The following is an 18,284-nucleotide window of genomic DNA, read 5'->3' as shown; positions in this document are numbered from 1 at the left end:
CAGAGTGTGCACCTGGGCGGTCACATAGCCTGGCCCCCAAAAGGGCCCCTCACTTGGTTTAATGCTCTTGACCATTTTCTTTAAATTCTTAGTAGTTTTTTAAATAGATCACTTGTTTTTCATATATTATTATGCAATGGGCCCCTCATTTTCATTTCTCATTGGGTAGCGTCAATGAATAGCTGGTCTTTCCTTGCAAGGTTAATGCCAGAGGAGCTTAAAAGTCACCTGTGTATCTCTGAGGACCTCTCACTTGGAATTTTCAAAAGGGATGGCTTTTGATGGTAATTGAAAGGACTTTAGGTCCCAGAATCCTTTGTGAGATGTAATATATGATTTGTATATTACTGTTCAGTTATGATGTGTATGTGTACAATATGTTCATATGTGGTGTGCATAATACAAGTGAAATTCAAGTAGCATGAGGGGATTGCCATTCTTTACCTGGGAGGGCTTATTTATTATTTTATGACTTTAAGCAAATTTTTCATCACACATTTACTCCTTGTTACCACTCAACCAGCATATTTCTGGTCCTCACCATTTTCCTGTAAGTGGTATCTATTCAGAAAAAGAAAATTATTTTTAAGTCTCATGAATTAGCACATAATTAGAGTCAGAGGCTGCTGGGATCATATTCTTAGAAGAGTTACTTCCCTCCTGCCTTCCAACCTCAGGCAGGGTGTAGAGAGAAGGGCTGTGGAAGCCTCCCTCCCCGTCCACAGAGTCGAAGAGTTCCTGTACCAGAGAAAGGCATGTAGGTGACCCTGGAGTGGTAAGATGGTTAGGGAGCCCCAGGGACTTAGCTTCACCTGAGCCGCTATTTGTAGTAGTAATGGTGGTGATGATAGCCAGTAACCTTTTGGGAATGCTTACCTTGTGCTCTAATCTTTATGACAACCCATGAAGTAGTTATTCTCCCATTCTTCAGATAAGAAAACTGAGGCAGAGAAAGATTAAGGTGTTTTTAAATTTAAGTGATTTACATTACTTCCTTCATCAGTTTCCTACCATTAAAATGTTATTCCTGATTCATTTAAAGGTTAACATAGAAACCAATCTTATTCTCTCTTAGCTGATATTCAGACCCCTGGACTGAATGAACTATCATCATCTTTAAGGATGTCCATTTTCTTCATGTGGACATTATTATGCAGAAAATAATTTATTGATAAGGAAATCCCTTTTTTAGAATAGCTGCTAAGACAGCTATTTTAAGACAGCTAAGTCACCTCGTTCAAGTAACATATGCACTTCATTTATTCCATTATTTGTTAACAGTGATTAGTCATTAACTTACCAATATTAAATTTTAACTGGGAAACTGCTGTTAACAATGAAGACATTTTATAACTTATTCTGTTTTCCAGAGGCATCAAGTTTTCCACTGTGACTTGTGTTTGATATATACATTTCACCCTTGTTGAGGAGGATTGCAGACATTTCAACAAGGCATTCTTGGGTCTGTTTAGTGTATAGGAAACTTTACAAAGAAATAATAACACTTTGCTACCTTCCTTCTAGGGCAGCAGAACCATGCCAGGTCAGTTTCGGAATGACACGCCATGCCTGTACGCTGCTTTCTCTTCTTTCATAGAATTTCCCATTCAGACACCTCAGTGGTCCATTCTTTGAGCTTGTTACAAATCAAATCTCAGGAAATGAGCTGGCTAACCCACCGTTCAAAGTGTGCAAAGAAGGCTCAGGATTTCCAGAGGCACTTCCCATGCTTCCTGTAGAGGGGCACAAGCCATCAAGGGTGTTTTATGGTTTTATGGACAGAGCCCGAGGGCTGAGAAGGAAAGGGCAGTGGGCCAGACTGAGGGCCTGCCACTGCGATACAGGAAGGAGGGCAAGGACAGAGAGAGGGCATGGCTGCTCTTCAGATGTGGAAGCCCTTGTTCCACAGCCAACGCCTGTAGGTCAGAACGGCTGTATTGGTTTCACATGAATGAGCCCTCCTCCGGAGGTCACACACCCTGGGCTGGAAGCCCATGACCCTTAAACCCACACCCACAGGCTTTCTGGGCATGCCCAGGAGTTTCGTCTACCTAACTCTGAAGAATAAGCCACCAGATATTTCTCTCACTGAACTGGCTGAAAAGGGGGATGAATTGACCAAGTGTTCAGAATAATTAGAATGACAGTATAAAAAAATTATAATTTTGCCTCATAGTTAGGTACTCTCAAAGAATAGAGGTGGTGGTGTTTTAGGGAAGAGTCTTTGATTCACTCATCTAGTCTTATCTGTAGGATCAGTTTAAAGAACTCAGGGAATAGGGAAAGGTATGAAAAATATGGACCATACCACATAAAATGAAAATGATGAGTTGCTAGGAACTGCAACTGGAAAAAGTGGAGATTCAACTGAGATTGAGGTTAAAAATGTAGTCTGGGGGATGAGTGAAATCATAGGCTGGTGCAATTAACTCCTCTAAATCATGGTAAACTCACTATGAGGTAGAATTGTTGACAGGAGAAAACCTACGTAAAAAACGTCTCAAAGCAAAGAGAAATTGGTAATATATTTTGCAGTCACACTTCTGTGCTGTTGTCTAGAGTAGATTGGAATTAACCAGAGAAATGACAGTTGAAAAAATGAAGGTGAGATTTTTAAATAGGATTTTTGTCTTTTCCCTTATAATATTTTATAGAAACCTCTCAAAATTCCTCTTATTAGGCAAAAAGTGTTCAGGTGCTATTATCAGAGAAGTCCTGCTATTTCTACAGTACTCCATCATCAAATGATTTATGTTCACATGGTCATTTCCAACACCATTTCTAGAACATTCTAACACAACCATTAAATATTCTAATACATTTTACAAGAATACTTGAAGAGTTTCCTCAATCTGCTGTGAAACTAGACATGGTTAAGGAGAGCTGGCTCTGTGGAAAAGCTAGGGATGTACCCATAGGGCCCAGCCATTATGTTCTTTACAGTGGATTTTAATTTCAGGAAGTAGGGATAAACAGTGACCACTTGGTACTAATTTTGCTCTGGAAAATAGAAGAATAGATTTAAAATTCCTTTTGAAAAAAATAATTGTTCTTCATGTTTCAAATCAGAAAAGATGCCCTGAAAACTACTTTTCTGGAACAGAGCTAGTCTGATAAACAACTCTGTATCATTGGCATCCTTGTGTTATATGATTTCATTGAGTTATAGTGTATTTTAAATCAAAGTCCAAAGTAGATCACTTCTAATTTTAATATATGTATTTCAAAAATAATAATAATGAGTAGAAAGATTTGAAAGTACTCAGCCGTGAAATTAGATCATTACAGAATTTAGCAAACAGTCAGCCATGGCATTTCATTCTTCTAAAATTACAGTTGTCAGGTTGAGGGTGACTTTGCACAGACTAGCTAGAAACATAATTGTAGCCCCTATGCACATGCATAATACATAATATATGATACATATATTTAATATATATACATAATACATATATATAATATGTATATGTATACATATTATACATATTTAAGTTATGGCTTAAGAAGCACATTATATAGATTTCCTTGTGGTAAAATGAAAGGGTTTAACTGGGATGAACTTACTATGGGTTATGGCCAGCTGTAACTAAAAGAATTTTATCTTGTGCTGATCACTAGGTATCAGGTTCAGTGTACAGCAGGTGGGAGGTTATGGAAATCTTTCGGTTGTCAAGGTAACGTCTCTACTTAAGCTATTTCCTCGTAACATTGCCTGGCATCTGAGGCAGTGGAATGATCAGACTGGAGTTCCTGGCCTGTGTGCTGAGAGTAAGATGCCTATGAGTCAGCTTTGCTCTTTACAACACCCAAAGGAGCATTCAACACAGAATGAGCCTTTGGCAATTTGATGGAGTTGCCAGGAAGAGCTTGGGAAAGATTATGACTGTGTGGCGGTTCCTCAGGCAGGACACATGGGCTCCCTTTGGGGTCTCATCAGTGCACTGCGAGGGTGAGGCAGGGAGAGCAGGGAGAGGGAGACGTGGTCCCGTGCACAGGGATGGCCAAGGTCCTGGGGAAGCGAGGTTGGCACCAACAGCTCAGGATGGTGTATGTCCAAATGCTGAATGGACTGGGAGGTCATCTGTGCTGCAGGAGGGCCGAGTAAAGGGCAGTGTACGAGGACTGTAGGAGCCCAGGAAGGCTCTTGAGTGGAACGGCAGCTTCAGCTGGGCCATGAAAGATAAGGTTCCCTAGTTTAGCGGCTGGGTTTCTGCCAAGAGAAACCCCAGGAGGAAACCCAGGGGCAGGGAAGAATAAATGTTGTATATTTTGCAGAGCAGAGGTAAGACCTTCTCTCAAGCTGAAGGGTGTTGGAAAGCAGTAAAACAAAACAAAACAAAACAGAACAGTGTAAGGAACCTTCGCAGAGTCAAGCAAAGCTTTAACACTTGAGAGTTAAAAATGGAATAGCAGTATTTAAAGGAAGTGAGTCTTAGGGCAGCTGTAGGGGCGTTAGAACAAGAGAGAGATGAAATTTGCTGGTGCTTGCCCCAGAGGCTGTCTTTGCAGAGGTGGCCTGCTGGGAAATGTGTCTCTCCTCAGGCAGCAGGTGACCGTCACCTTTTGGCCTTGGCTATTTGGAGGCAAGGCGTGTATATAGCTCATCTGTGATCCTCTCTCAGGAAGCAGTTGAGGCCTGGTGATGCTCAGGAGATCTGATGTGTGCAGCAAGCCTCTGGTTCAAAGTAGGAAGTGGCTGCTACTTGAAGCTAGTTTCTTTTCTGGCAAATGATGATACCTCCAAGATATATAAGTCTCCAGGGGCATGGGTTGCTTTTTTCTTCTCTTACTCAAGTCATCTCTTGGTGGTATGATACCAAAGGCCCTTGAGTGGTCCACAAACAATTAGGAGAACGGAAAATTCCATTCATTACTTACTAATAACCCACCACTCTTTAAAACCGGCAGATATCATTGTCACCTACTAGGCAACATGGAAGAAGTAAGTCATAATAAGGTGTGATCCTTGACCACAAGGTGTTTATGATCCAGTAGCAAAGAGGAAAGTGTTGTGCAAAACCAGTAATGTGCTAGGCTGTGAAGGACCATGAGTGAGATGGGGAAAAGTGACGTGGCTTTTTGCCAGGGTGCACCCTGGGTTAGTCACGGAGGATCTGACTCAGTCTTCCATGGGCAAACATTGAAAAACATACAAGAGAAGTTCAGGGGTCCTGGATTCTGGTACTGCCTTTGACATTTTGTGTGACCATGGATAAATGGATTCAATTCTGAGTTTCCCAGAACCTAATAAGGGTGCACCATTAGAAGGTCTAATATTCTAAAAGACCTTCATCCCCAGCATCCTGTTTGCCAGCTCTCCTGGAGATTCTGGCTGTAAATATCACAGCAAAAAGAAGCTGGATGCCTGCTTGACTTGTATTTTACTTGCCGGTTTTGTGAGAACAGTGGTAGGGCATAACCGATTTCACTGGTTCAGGGCCTTAGAAACACCTTTGAAAGGACATTGCCCAGCTGGTATGAAGTGCCTGGCATTTTTGAAACCTCAGATAAGCTAAAGCTGTATAAAGACTGTAGATTTTTTAGAGACCTAGCAGCAGTGTAAGCTCATTATTTTAGAGGGACAATGTATGTATGAAGTCACAGCATACACACAGACACACATACATGCACACACACACACACACAACACAGGTGACTGCCTCTTTGCTTTGGGAAAATTCCTTCCGACGTTTATGTGCGGGCAGGGTGAGGAGCTGGGGCTGGGAATGAGGAGCTCAGTGACCTGGCAGGAGGATATCTTCCAGTCATTTAATGGTGGGCGAGTCCCTTCCATGGGATGGCCCCACGATAGGGCCTTGAAGATACATAAATCCAGCTACACGGACCAGCCTTCTCCATGACATCCTACTTCCTAAGCATCTGTAATACAAGCAGGGCTTATTGGATGGCAACCACATCTTTAAAAATAATTGGTGAGATAGTATGTGAAAAATAGTGTTTTAGGAATAAGATGTGTAATAACTTTGAAGTCTCCTCCACCATCAGAAATAATTTTCCTGACAGCACCCTTTTAACAAAGCTTTGTGTTTAAAGCTACTCAATACAACCTTAGAAAATGAGATAAATAAATGCACAGTTATTGTCACCGACCATCATCCACGTGGGTAGGCAGAAGATATGTCCTCATTAGAAGGCCAGGCAGGTTTTTCTACGGCCACTGCAATAATGGGGAAGTTGGAGGGGGTCTTGACGATGCTCTTTCTTTCTCCTGGACAGGTCCTGTACAACTTGTTCAAGTCTCTTTGCCAGATGAAAACCATCGAGCCCATCGACGTGTTTGCTGGAATAGCGAACTTCTTTGTTGTAGGAATTGGTGGGGTGCTGATCGGCACCTTCCTGGGATTTATAGCAGCATTTACCACTCGGTTCACACATAACATCCGAGTGATTGAGCCACTCTTTGTCTTCCTGTACAGTTATTTGTCCTATATAACAGCTGAAATGTTCCACCTCTCAGGTATCATGGCGTAAGTATGTAATTCTTTGTTAAAAGCATTTGATGGTGACATTTCATTGGCTTTGTGTATGCTAAGCTAAGAATTTAACATTGAGTACATTCCATAAAACATTTTCTTCAACTCTTTTAAGAAGAATTAAAAACAGATTTGCCTTACTCTTTGTTTCAAAGAAATGAAAGTATCTATCAGCCAAATTTGTCCTAACGTGATCTGGTGTTAAAATGGAAAGCTACTTAAAAGTTAGCTCTCGGGTCTCATATGAAATATGTCAATAAACTCTTGGGGTTCATTCTTGGGCACCAAGAGTTTTCTGCATTTGATGCCTAGTCAGTCTCGTTCATGTGGGAGGCTGTAAAGTTATTCCAACGAGGTTGTATAACTCGAAGTGCAGCTGAAGTTCTGGAATCTCTTATGTATATTCGTTTGAATAACATTAGTAGAAAACCTTTACTTTGTATGATAGATCTGATTTGAAGTATAGCTTTAAGTCATTCAAAACAAAATTCAATGAATAAGGTATGCAATCACGTTGTTGTAGTTCAGCTTTTTAGAGTTATGATTACAAAGCAAGACATTATATATTTATTAAAGATGCAGTTAGAGTATCACTCACTCACTGATTTGGAAGGGACACTCTCAACAAGTTCTTCAAGTGGGCTCTGAAGGGTGGGAGTCTTTGGGTCCACTTTCGGCCTCTGGAGGGTCACTCTGAAGGAGGCTGCTTATTGGGTGTGGATGTTTTTGTAGCTTCCCAAAACAAGCTGATTATGGTCACACCCTGTATAGGCTCCATGAGAAATACTTGGTAATGGAATGTCTTTATAAGTTTTCATCATGACAAATATTTCCTTATAGCTTAATGTACGTGATGCTCTATGCGAGGGCCTACTGTACACATTTGGAGTGTAAATTGTAAACATACAACTAGCTGTTCTTGACGTTTTCTCTTGCAGCCTGATTTAGGCGATGCTTTAGTTAAGGCCTGTTTTGTTTTCTGCCTCATCTCACCACTTTTGTATCAGCAGCAGATCAGGTTTGTAGTGGAGGATGTTAGGAGCCTCTCCATGAGGAGAGGGGAACCCATTTGTAATGACAGCCATGAGTTAAAAGGTGGTGTGGTTTTCTGTTTCACAGAGAACCTAAATAAAGCAACATATTAATCCAGTTTGACCCAGTAATGAAATGTACTGCACATCTTCCTGGTTGCTATTCATATCATTTGTATGACTTCCAGTTTCCTCGCTGTTCTTTGGCCAGTGTCACTGAAAGTGTCCGATCAGCTAGTTACAAGGTCTCCACAAAGATTACAAGGGGTGGGACTTTGTGTCTAGCTTCCCAGCAGTGAAGCAACAATTGGTATGAGAATTTTGAATATATTTGGCCATGTGCAAGTGTAAAAGTTCTAGAACACCCATACAGTTATCTAAATGTATTTGCCGACTTGCCTAATGTTCAAAGGCAAGAATTGCAATGGGAAGATCCAGAGGGTGGGGGGTTAAATGAAGTGCTGGATACAGTCTGAGTCCTGGTGTGTTTCTGCTCTGAAACATCTGTGAGGTTGGAAACTGTATCAAGTCCCCGACTTCCTGTGAAGATGGGATCAGGGGTTTCTTTGCTCTGAGAATTAGGAAATCAGGGACAAATAGGGCTACATATTCTTGGCAAATAGCACTGGTGGTTCTCTGTTGTGTTTCTCTTGGGGGCTTGAAAACATTACCTTTGTTTCCAACTTCAAAATGAACATCTACTTTATGACAAGCAGACTACAGGGAAGTCCTTCATTACATTTAAACTAATATTGTCATTGTGCATAGCACACTAAAATGCTAAGTTAACCATGAAATGAGACATTACAGGAAATTTAAACACCTTTGGATCTAGAATTACCATGCACACCCATCATCCTATGACAGCAAATGAAGGGGCATATTGATGTTGGGAAGTGTTTGTTCTCTGAAGTAACATCCCGTTTTCTAATGTGGGGTAATTAGTACGCTATTCAAAACTCGGCCATGTGTGATGCGTCTGAATCATGTACACCCTAGATGTGTGCATTCCCCCTTTAGAAAGGGCACCATGTGCACTTCCACCTTGTAATTACTGCACTCACCTTGGGATGTTGGTCCAGGGGACCTGGTCTAATGAAGCAGTTAAAATCATACATCCATGTGCACCTCTTCTACAGAGCTAGTCATTTATTTCTGCATTTAAATTGTACTGTGTTTAGAAATTCCCATCATACTTCACACTGGTTGCACTTTCTTTTGCCATTTAAAAACAGATTTTAAGGTTAATAGGAGTGAAGGCATGTGACTTGCTGAGCAGGCTCAATAAGTTTCCTTCTTGTTGAAGAGCAATGGGCAGCCATGTACAGGGGCACATGGGCAGAGGGCTCAGCAGCTGGTGAGCTGAGAGGCAGGGTGAACCTCTCAGGACCTGCGACCGTGGTTCTGCCCGAGTTTTGCCTGCCCTCCTCCCTTTGTCCATCCAGCTCTCCCTCCCCTCCCCGTTCCAGTTGTCTTTCAGCTCCTGTGATCCCCATGCTTCAGAGCTGCCTTGGGCAGCATGTCCTAGGATGAGCTCATCTAATGAACAGTTAGTTCATACAAAAGTCTGATTAAAAATAAACATCCTTCTGCACAATAGAAGACAGGAGTCTAGGCTCAAAATGCAATCAGTGTGAGGGGCTAATGTGCTGGCAGGGATTCTGTATCTCAGTTTCTTGGGAAAGATGTCAGAAGCGACACACCTTGGACATTCACAAAGCCTCCCACTGCACCTGTTTGTGTCATGAAATTGTGGTTTGGTTTGATTTTCACTGACAACACTAAGTTAAGTAGTTCGAGGTGGAGTTATATTTGTGTTCTCCTCTCTGCCTGACAGGCTGTTTGCATAGCTGAGTTCTGGGAATTCTTAGATTTGGTTTCCTCTTTGCAGTCTCTCTGAATACTCCAGAACCTTGTTTCATGTTAAGGAGTTATTTACACTCATGTCTTCCTATGTGTTCAGAAGGGTTTTAGCTGCAAACACTAAAAGGATACACGGAGATCCCTGTGTTTTCTTGATGTTCTGCTCATTTCTATACTGGAATAAATTGTTGCAGTAGAGAAAGTATGTGTGTGTGCATGTGTGTGCATGTGCATGCATGTTTTTCAGAGTGTATTTCCACAGCACTGGAGCTAAAACTAAGGGAACGTTTCTATATTGTCCCCTGAACAAGAAACATTGCATCTCAGTAGTCACAGCACTGTAGTAAGGGATAGAGAGGTGGCTAAAGAATGGCTGATTTTAGAAATTCATATCTTGGCTCATGTGTTTGGGGCTTTATGTTCAGAAATATGCTCAGAGATAAAAGACTAATGATTCCCCATTGTTACCTTTCTTTAACCAAGGACACTAACAGATGCCTTAGATGATTCCTAAATCAGATCCACAAAGAAATGAACTTCAGTGGTCTTTTGTTCCCCCTCTGTAGACAGCAGGCCCCTTCCTGCTCCTCGCCTTGGGCTCCCACATTCTCTTGGGCTTCAGTCACCAGGATGATGGAGACAAACTGCCGAAGGGGGCTGCTTGCTCTTGAAGCCTGCCAGGAAATGCTGATCTCAAAAAATGGCCAAGTCCTCCTTCAGATGGGAGGATAGGCACCCAGTATTTCTTAGTTTTGTTTTCATGGATTTCTAATTCCTAGCAAGGCATTTCAAATATTTTCTATTTGCTGTTTCAATTATTCCAGTAGCATTATTGCAAAGAATGTGGGAAATGGTAATTATTAGTCTCATCTTGTGCATGAGGACATTGAGGTTCAGGTGGGCAGGAAACATGGCTGATTCTGAGAAGCTGGCCCTGGACTCCAGCTCTCCAGTTATCAGGCCAGTCCAAGGTACGTCCACTTTAAAAACAAAAGCAAACACATTTCAGTGATTTTTAAAAAATAATATTTTAACTAGAATTTCCAGAATGATAGGCTTAGGAATGTAGCCCAGGAGCAGAATGGGCTAGCTGACTGAGGCAGTCACTGCTGAAAATTTGAAGATCATATTCTTTTTTCTTCTTGTTTTTCTTTGTATGAGCTGGTAATTACCACCTATTTAAACCTTGAGAAAAATAGGAAAACATGCCATTGTTTTCCATTTTGTAGCTTCTGTCTGGGTTCTTCTTGGTTTGCCCACTATTTGTAGCATTTGGGAGCTGTTGCTTCAAGACAGAATCATGAAGCCATAGGCCCCTGTGCCAGCATGTTCATGTTTACAGATATTCATGTGTCCTGGTCTTCTTCAAAGATAAAAAAAAATGAACACATGACATTGCAGAACACTGTATAATATGATGCAGAATTATACAAATCATCGTGTGTATAAATGTGTAAGACGGGTTTCTTTCATTAATTCTTTCTAGACTTGTCTGATATTTACTGAATGTTTTTTTAGTGTGAGAATGAGACCTGGAGCTTTAACGAACCAATTTGCATAACACAACCTGGAAATATTTGTCTACATACAAAAGGGTTCAGAAGGGTTTTAGCTGTTAATTATAATACACTTCATGGCCTGGCTTCCATACGAATCCGATTGGTCTGAAAGCCTATCTGAACAGAGAGCAAGCAGACCACATTCTCTTCTTTCTAGTTTGAACTTTAATCTTCAAATTCACTCCCATCCTATGCCCATACCCTCCTCCGAACATGTAATATTTTTAGAGGAAACAGCCATTAATGACTGAGTCAGTTGCATGAGAATTGGCTTAATCCTGCAGCCAGCACTTCAAAGTAGCTACTGGCTTCACTGCAGCCCAGCTGGAACTCTTGAAGCATGGCAGGTAGAGAACAGATAAAGGATGCTCTAAGAAGAGGCCCAAGTCCCTGGGCTGCAAAGCTTCCTTGCATGTTACACTCCAACCTACATGTATTTCTCCTTTCCCCCTCTCTAAGTTTTATTTCTCTATAGCTCTTTGGAGCCTGTAACAGTATAACATTTTTTTGGTGTAGAAATGGACAGAAATATATTCTAAATAATTAGCAAGGTATAATCTTATTTCCAACAAAATAGGCCAAATGAACAGGAGCAACACCCGGCACCCTGTTATACAAAATATCGTAAAGATCCGAAATGCAACAAAGCTTCTAACAGTTCCTAAGGTGGGTACCAGCTGTGGCCCCCAACGCAGGCTTCCCTTGGGGTTTCCTAACTGCCTTACACCTTCCAAGGAGCCCCAAAGGACAGTCACGGGTGCTTTGGTATACCTGCCCTCGGCAGCATGGTGAGAATGATGTGTTGCAAACATCAGCACCATGTTTCTTTAATGCAGATTTCAGACCCAGCTAGTGTGATCCAGTATATCATAGTTTTTTGTATGATCTGTCAGCTGTTTAACATGTACAAATTGTCAGATTCATGACAGATATTAACACTTAACACCCAAGAGATTGCAAATGATCTGAAAAAAAAAGAAAACCCTTGTTCTAGATCGTTAAGTTATGCTTCAGATTTACACAGAACATCTCTCAGCTGGATAAGCAGGCTGGCTACACATCTTTATACCATAATTAACAAGAATCAATTCTCCAGCTAAATTTATCTTGTCTATATCTGGCAGTGCATCCACCCATTTCTGACCTTCAGAAGAGAAACTTATTTAGACTTTGAGGCTTGGGGTATTTGTGAGCACCCTTCCAGGAAGCACCTCCAGGTCTGAAGTCCTCAGTGGTCTGTTTTCGCAGGTGTAGCACATGGCATAATGGGGTCTCCTTTGTTGGGGTCCGGTGGGAGTGGAGGTGGGTGAGAAGTGTGAGGAGCTTAGAGCACACCTCTGCTGTTCTGTCCTGTCAGTCCAGGCCACACCAAGCTCTAGCCCTGGGAAGCAGAGCGCCATGCTTATAGCACACTTTCAAACACATGGTGCCACGTGACCCTCATCTCAACCCTTTGAATTATGATGAAGAGCAGGAAAAGTAGAAAATTTGGAGGGAAGGAGAGAGAGGAACAAGATCTCTGGTTCTGAGTCTCATTATACCTTATATTATCTTGGCAAGTTAAAACTTCAGTTTTGAGTATGGTGTATAGCTTCACTGATAGCTCTGACTGGCCACAACTGAGCTCGAAAATGTTCTATGAGCAAATGGCAGTTACACTTGTCATGGGGAACAGTTAATAATGTGTATATATATATATATATATATATATATTATATAATTGGTGAATCACAAAGTTGTTCATCTGAAACCAATATAATATTATTTTTGAAACTATATTTCAATGAAAGATGTTAAAAACTAAAATAAATAATATTTTATATGGCTACCCCAAATGCAAAGGATAAATGGAGCAGGGAGTGGGGAGGTAGTAATGGAATAAATAATTTAAATAATGGGAAGACAAATCATAGCTCCCTTAATTTTCTGGATGCATTTAGGTAAAAGTAAAAAGAAACAAACTAAAAGCTTATTGTTTTTTTGTCACATAACTTTTATTTATTTTATATAAGTTTGCCTAAACTACAGTGTAAAACTAGAAAAGGCAGGAGGGAATTCAAAATTATAAATACTTTTTTCCATCTTTATTTAGATATGATTGACACATAACTTTAAGTTTAAGGCATGTAACATGATGACTTGATATATGTATATTGCAGAGTGATTGACACAATTAGGGTAGTTAACAAATCCATCATCTCACATAGTTACCTTTATTTTTTTCTTTGTGGCAAGAACTTCTCAAATCTACTCTTTTAGCAACTTTCAAGTCTACAATATAGTATTATTAACTATAGCCACCATGCTCTACCTTAGACCGCATAAATTATTCATTTTACTATTGGAAGCTTGTACCCTTTGACTATTTCACACATTTCCCTCACTTCCTCCCTTCACCCCCCAGCCGTGGTAACCACCAGTCTACTCTATTTCTATGATTTTGGCTTTTCTAGTTTCTGTGTATTAGTGAAATCTTACAGTATTTGTCCAGAGCAGTATAAATGATTCATAAAATTATTTGGACTTGTTTTTATGATTTAAACTGTTTAATGGAATAGATTTAACTGATGAGTGTGAGCATTTGCTTGGTTTGGGGAAGGGGCAAAACCAGTGGGCTGTCACTTTTTCCTGTACCCTGTCCGCTGTGATGATGGCCGTCAACCACATGAGGCTTTTGAGCTCTTAAAAATGTGACTAATCTAAATTGAGATGAACTCTAAGTATAAAATATACACCAGATTTTTAAGATTAAGTAGGAAAAGATTGAAGAATATCTCATTAGTGATTTTTTATGTTGATTCTGAAATGACGGTATGTTGCGTTAAATGAACATATTATGAAAATTAACTTCACCAGTTTCCTTTTACATTTTTAACCACGGCTACTAGGAAATTTTTAATGGCATATATGGCTTGTATTATATTTCTATTAGATACCATTGTTCTAGGGTCTCACCATGTGTTTTTGCTATTTGGATATTTGAAGACTTATTGAAATAAGTTTCCTTCCTTTAATGAGAAAGTAAAAGAAATAAAATTAGGGTGTGAAAAGATGGGAAAAACAGAGCAGAAAGGCACACCGCCATTGATCATAATCATACTGTCACAAAGAGCATTTCTTTGGAACTAGGGAAGGTCAGAAGCAAGAGAGGAATGACTGAGGGGGCTCGTGATTATTAAGAAGTCAAAGCCACTGTGAGAAAAGGAAAAGATCCACATTTATGGCTTTTGATATAAACATCTTTGAAACTTGGCTGAGAGGGAGGATTCTCCCTGAGGAAAACGTTGTCATTCCTCCCGGAATGAGCAAAGTCCCTTAAAACAGATTCCCCGAATTTGGTTACTTTATAGTTTCCATGACCTGAAATTATAATATTCAATGTTCAAAATAATATATTTTCACGCCTTACCTTCTTAGATATAAAACAATGTTAAGAACATTTTAGTTGTTTGTATGGGAAATAGAATGAATACAGCCTATGGGTTTTCAATTACATGAAATGTATGGTTTCATTACTCAGTTTGTAATTAGATATTTTAAGGTATGTTAAAAATGCAGGAAACAGCATATATAGTAGTTCTTAAAATCACAGTACAAAAATTTAAGATAGCCACCATAAGAGTGTTCCATTTTGTGAAATGCCTTTTGTGGATTTCTTTTTAAGAGCAAATGAACAAAATGCTCTGACTCGGGGCCTTTCTCACCAAAGGTTTTTGCTGGCTCTTTAGGCATCATTTCCAAGCATTTTTATTCTAGTTAGTCTCAAAAGATACTCGATGTATGATAGAGGCAAAAACAAAACAAAACAAAAAGTTCAAGTAAAATTAAATATTCCACTGTTGAGGGTTGTCAGGGATAGATTTTTTAAGCTACTCAAGCCTTTCCCCATCTTCTGACATGTTTCTTAGTCTCTTCTTGTGTTTACCACATTGTACTACGGAAAGAATGATTTTAATTGAAGTGAAACAAAAACAGAGAAGTTAATTTTCTCAGAAGAATTGATACAGTGCCTAATAAACCCAATGTATGCTGTATTTGACCAGCTTATGAAAATCAATTCATTACAATTCAGTTAATTCACAGAATGAAATTTAACTAAAAGACAGAAGATCAATTTTGTTTTCCTTGTTCTTTAGGATTAAGCCTGCTACTGGTTCTCTTCAGTTAGTGCACATGATAAAGTAGATTTTGGGAGTGGGTTGGGAATTCCTAGATGGAAAAACATTTGGTGTTTGCCGGCCATATTTAAATTACATGAAACCTTAGCAGTTTGCTCCTGAATTAAGAACCAATTCCTGAGATCTATTTGAAGAATGGAGATTCTAGATGATAACCAGTCACTAGATAATACTGGTTCTGCCATCACTTTGCCTTTTTGACTGCTTCCTGACTATTCTTTGTGTTTATCTAAGAAAAGATTTTATCATTTCTGGCCTATGTTTCAAATATATTGTAGAAAATAACTTGATTTGATGATCAAACCATTACTAGGTTACTCTGGGTCCAGAGCCTACTATTTAAAGTGGTGCTTTCCTCTTCCAGACTTTCAGGCATAAGTGAGTTGCAATAGTAATGCTAAAATGATTTTCTAGGAACATGTAGGTCAAAGTATAAAATACGATTATAGGTCATAAATGTAAATATTATATAATTGCTGGGAGATAATTAACTTCTCTGCTTTAACTGAAAATATTTTCCGAAAAATGATACTGCAGTGAAGTGTACAGTTACCATCCAGCTACTGCTTCTCAGTGTGACCCCTTTGGGCATGTGGCTAAAATAGATTTTCCATTCGTTCATGAGGGCATCAGACCAGGAAATTTAGCTATGGGGTCAAGGTTTGCTCTTCCAAGAACAGAATAGGTGCTCCAAGGGAAACCTGTTACTCGTTCCCCTTGATTTAACAAACCTCAGAGTACCTTTCATCAGCTCTCTGTGCAGGGGAAGAAGCCAGCCTGGTGGGAACCCAAGAGATGCCCTCCTTGGCTTCTTTGGCAAGGAGAGGCCACAAGTAGCACCTCTTGATGCCATACTCTTCTCTCCTCGTGTACTCTCTCCTTCCATTGCCACGTCTCCCTTAAATTACTCAAGCATGAGGTCTTTTTCTGTATTCCCAGGAGACATGGCCAAGTGGCCACAATTCTGTTTTCCCATGTGTATCCTCACAGCGAATGCCCAGCTATCTGAGATGAGTTGACACCTGGGGTCCTTGCAGCCAGGAGCCCAGCCCGAACAGTAGAGGGAGGCTCTATGTGAGCAAGGAGGGCCTGAATCAAACCAGACTGTTTGGCTCAGATAAATAAATTCTTGGTGAGGACAGGAGCAGATCTGGCCCTGGGAGATGGAACCAGGGACTCCACATGGCCAGCACCTTTCTCTCGCACCTTCTTGGCTTTGTCTGCCCTGCGTGGTGGACTTCTTCTCTCAGGCGGCCATCTCTGATGTACCAAACGAGGATCACAGACAATTTGGGCTTTATATATCTGCAACTCTGTCACTATAGAATAAAGAGATACTCTGCCAGCTGGTGTTAGAGGAAATTTCAAAGGAAGGGCTGTGACTGGTCTGGTGATTTGGAGAGGTGATTGCATCAGGCTGTGCCACATGGCCAGCCCCCTGGTGTGAGGAGGAGAGCCTATTACCAGAAGAAGGCAGTGCGCTCAAACTTACTCTGAGCCCTTCCCAGTCTGTGTTCATGACATGTCATCAAGGGCAACTCAGTCCCTTGTAGCGTTGTGGGTGTGGGACATGGTGAGGTGAGGCCCCAGGGATGACAAGCTGGGTTGGGGGAGATGGTCGGCTCCGGAGTGAATGTTCTGCACCATCCCAGATGAGCTCCAAGTGGTGAGAAAGGTGGGCGTCTAGTCTGGATCTGCTTTGCTCTGTAGGCAGCAGGGTACCTTCGAAAACTTTCAGCAAAGAGGTTACGCAGCTATATTTCTGTTTTATAGTGAAGGTGATTGAGATGCACTCAACACTTTCTTACACCATCACACGTGAAACTGTTACTGTTTGAATGGTCCTCTGGGGTAAAAGCTGGAGGTTATGGCCTCAGGCTCATGGGATGCCCCCAGCGCTGAGGAATCCCCATCTGGGCAGGAGGAGAGGGAAGTGCTGCTGGCAGCAGGGTCAAGGTGCCTAGGTGGAGAGCCGGCAGGAAAGAGATGTGTGTAAAGACTCCTGCATGCTCGTCCAGGTGGGACCCCACCCAGGTACCAGGTGATGAGAATGGAGAGAAGGGACAGGGAGCCCTCACATCCACGTCAGCCCTTACTTTCACTCTCCTATAAAGTTTTAAATAAAATGATTTGAATTCCAGCTCTTGTTTTCATTCATTCTCCCTCCTTGGAGCCCTTTGCCTATAATCCCACTAGCTTTGCTCAAATTTTGATGTATTCAGGAATCACTTGGAAAGGTGGTGACATATACAGAATCCCAGGTCCTGGCCCAAGATTCTGATTCCATAGATCTGGTTTGGAGCCCAGGCGTCTGTGTTTTTCCAAGGAGATTGAGTAATTACGTGGTACACTAACCACTAACTTTTATAAAAGAAACACCACTCTGCTGCACGTGCTGGGAGCAGTAAGAGCCTTCAGGAAGCAGCAACCCTCCTGAACCCACTGGGCCTGTCTGCCAGCTGCAGGGCAGTGGCCTGGCTGTTTCTCCCACCCAGGGCCCGCCTGCAGCCAGCCTCTGGTGCACCCCAGGCAGCACCATCGCCAGGATCCAGTCCTCCTGCCTCTCAGGCCTTCGTCAGCGCTCCCCAACTAGCATCTGTGGACTCTGGCTGCCTTGATGCCTTGGGTCTTACTCTTTTGCCAGTGAGTTGGGATTCTTTTTATGTTGTCTCCACAAAACCAGACTGTATTGGGTGCCAGTAAGTGACCTATAAATATTAGTTGAATTGAACTGAAGGTATATAAAAGGAGAAAAAAACCCAAAAGATGTGGAAGAATCCATGAAATGGGCAAGATGACATGAATAATCAAGCATTTATAATAACTTGAATGTGCTTTATTTCATTTTTGGTATTTTAAGAAAGGCCATTCAGTTTTTATGCTTGGATCTTCCCTTGAAAAACAATTTTTGTTTGCATTTTCTCATATGTCAAACTCATTCTCTCTTGGTTGTTAGGTTTCCTGGAAGAGGTGATCCATTATATAGTGAATCCATGCCCTGGAATAATTAATTTACCTCACATGAATGAGTACTTTATTCTGAGAACATACAGTGTACCCTGAGTCACCATAAGACCTGGCTTTAATCAAGACAGAGAAAGCTTTTTAATTGTTCTTCACCATTGCTAATGATTATTTGAAAGTTCTTTCAGATTTGAC

At 41.0% G+C, this 18,284-nt stretch overlaps 1 protein-coding gene across 2 annotated transcripts in view; it reads left to right on the top strand.

Annotated features, from left to right (window-relative positions):
* SLC9A2 (solute carrier family 9 member A2) overlaps positions 1-18,284 on the top strand; it is a 101,100-nt gene that overhangs the window by 38,492 nt on the left and 44,324 nt on the right. For both annotated transcript variants that reach the window (XM_036907412.2, XM_036907411.2), the window contains exon 3: positions 6,238-6,488. In XM_036907412.2, coding sequence (XP_036763307.2) covers positions 6,238-6,488 — 251 coding nt within the window. The remainder of the gene's footprint in view (positions 1-6,237; positions 6,489-18,284) is intronic.

Source organism: Manis pentadactyla, chromosome 2, assembly GCF_030020395.1.
Source record: "Manis pentadactyla isolate mManPen7 chromosome 2, mManPen7.hap1, whole genome shotgun sequence".
In the NCBI taxonomy this organism is placed as follows: Eukaryota; Metazoa; Chordata; class Mammalia; order Pholidota; family Manidae; genus Manis; species Manis pentadactyla.
This window is presented reverse-complemented; position numbering and strand designations above follow the sequence as displayed.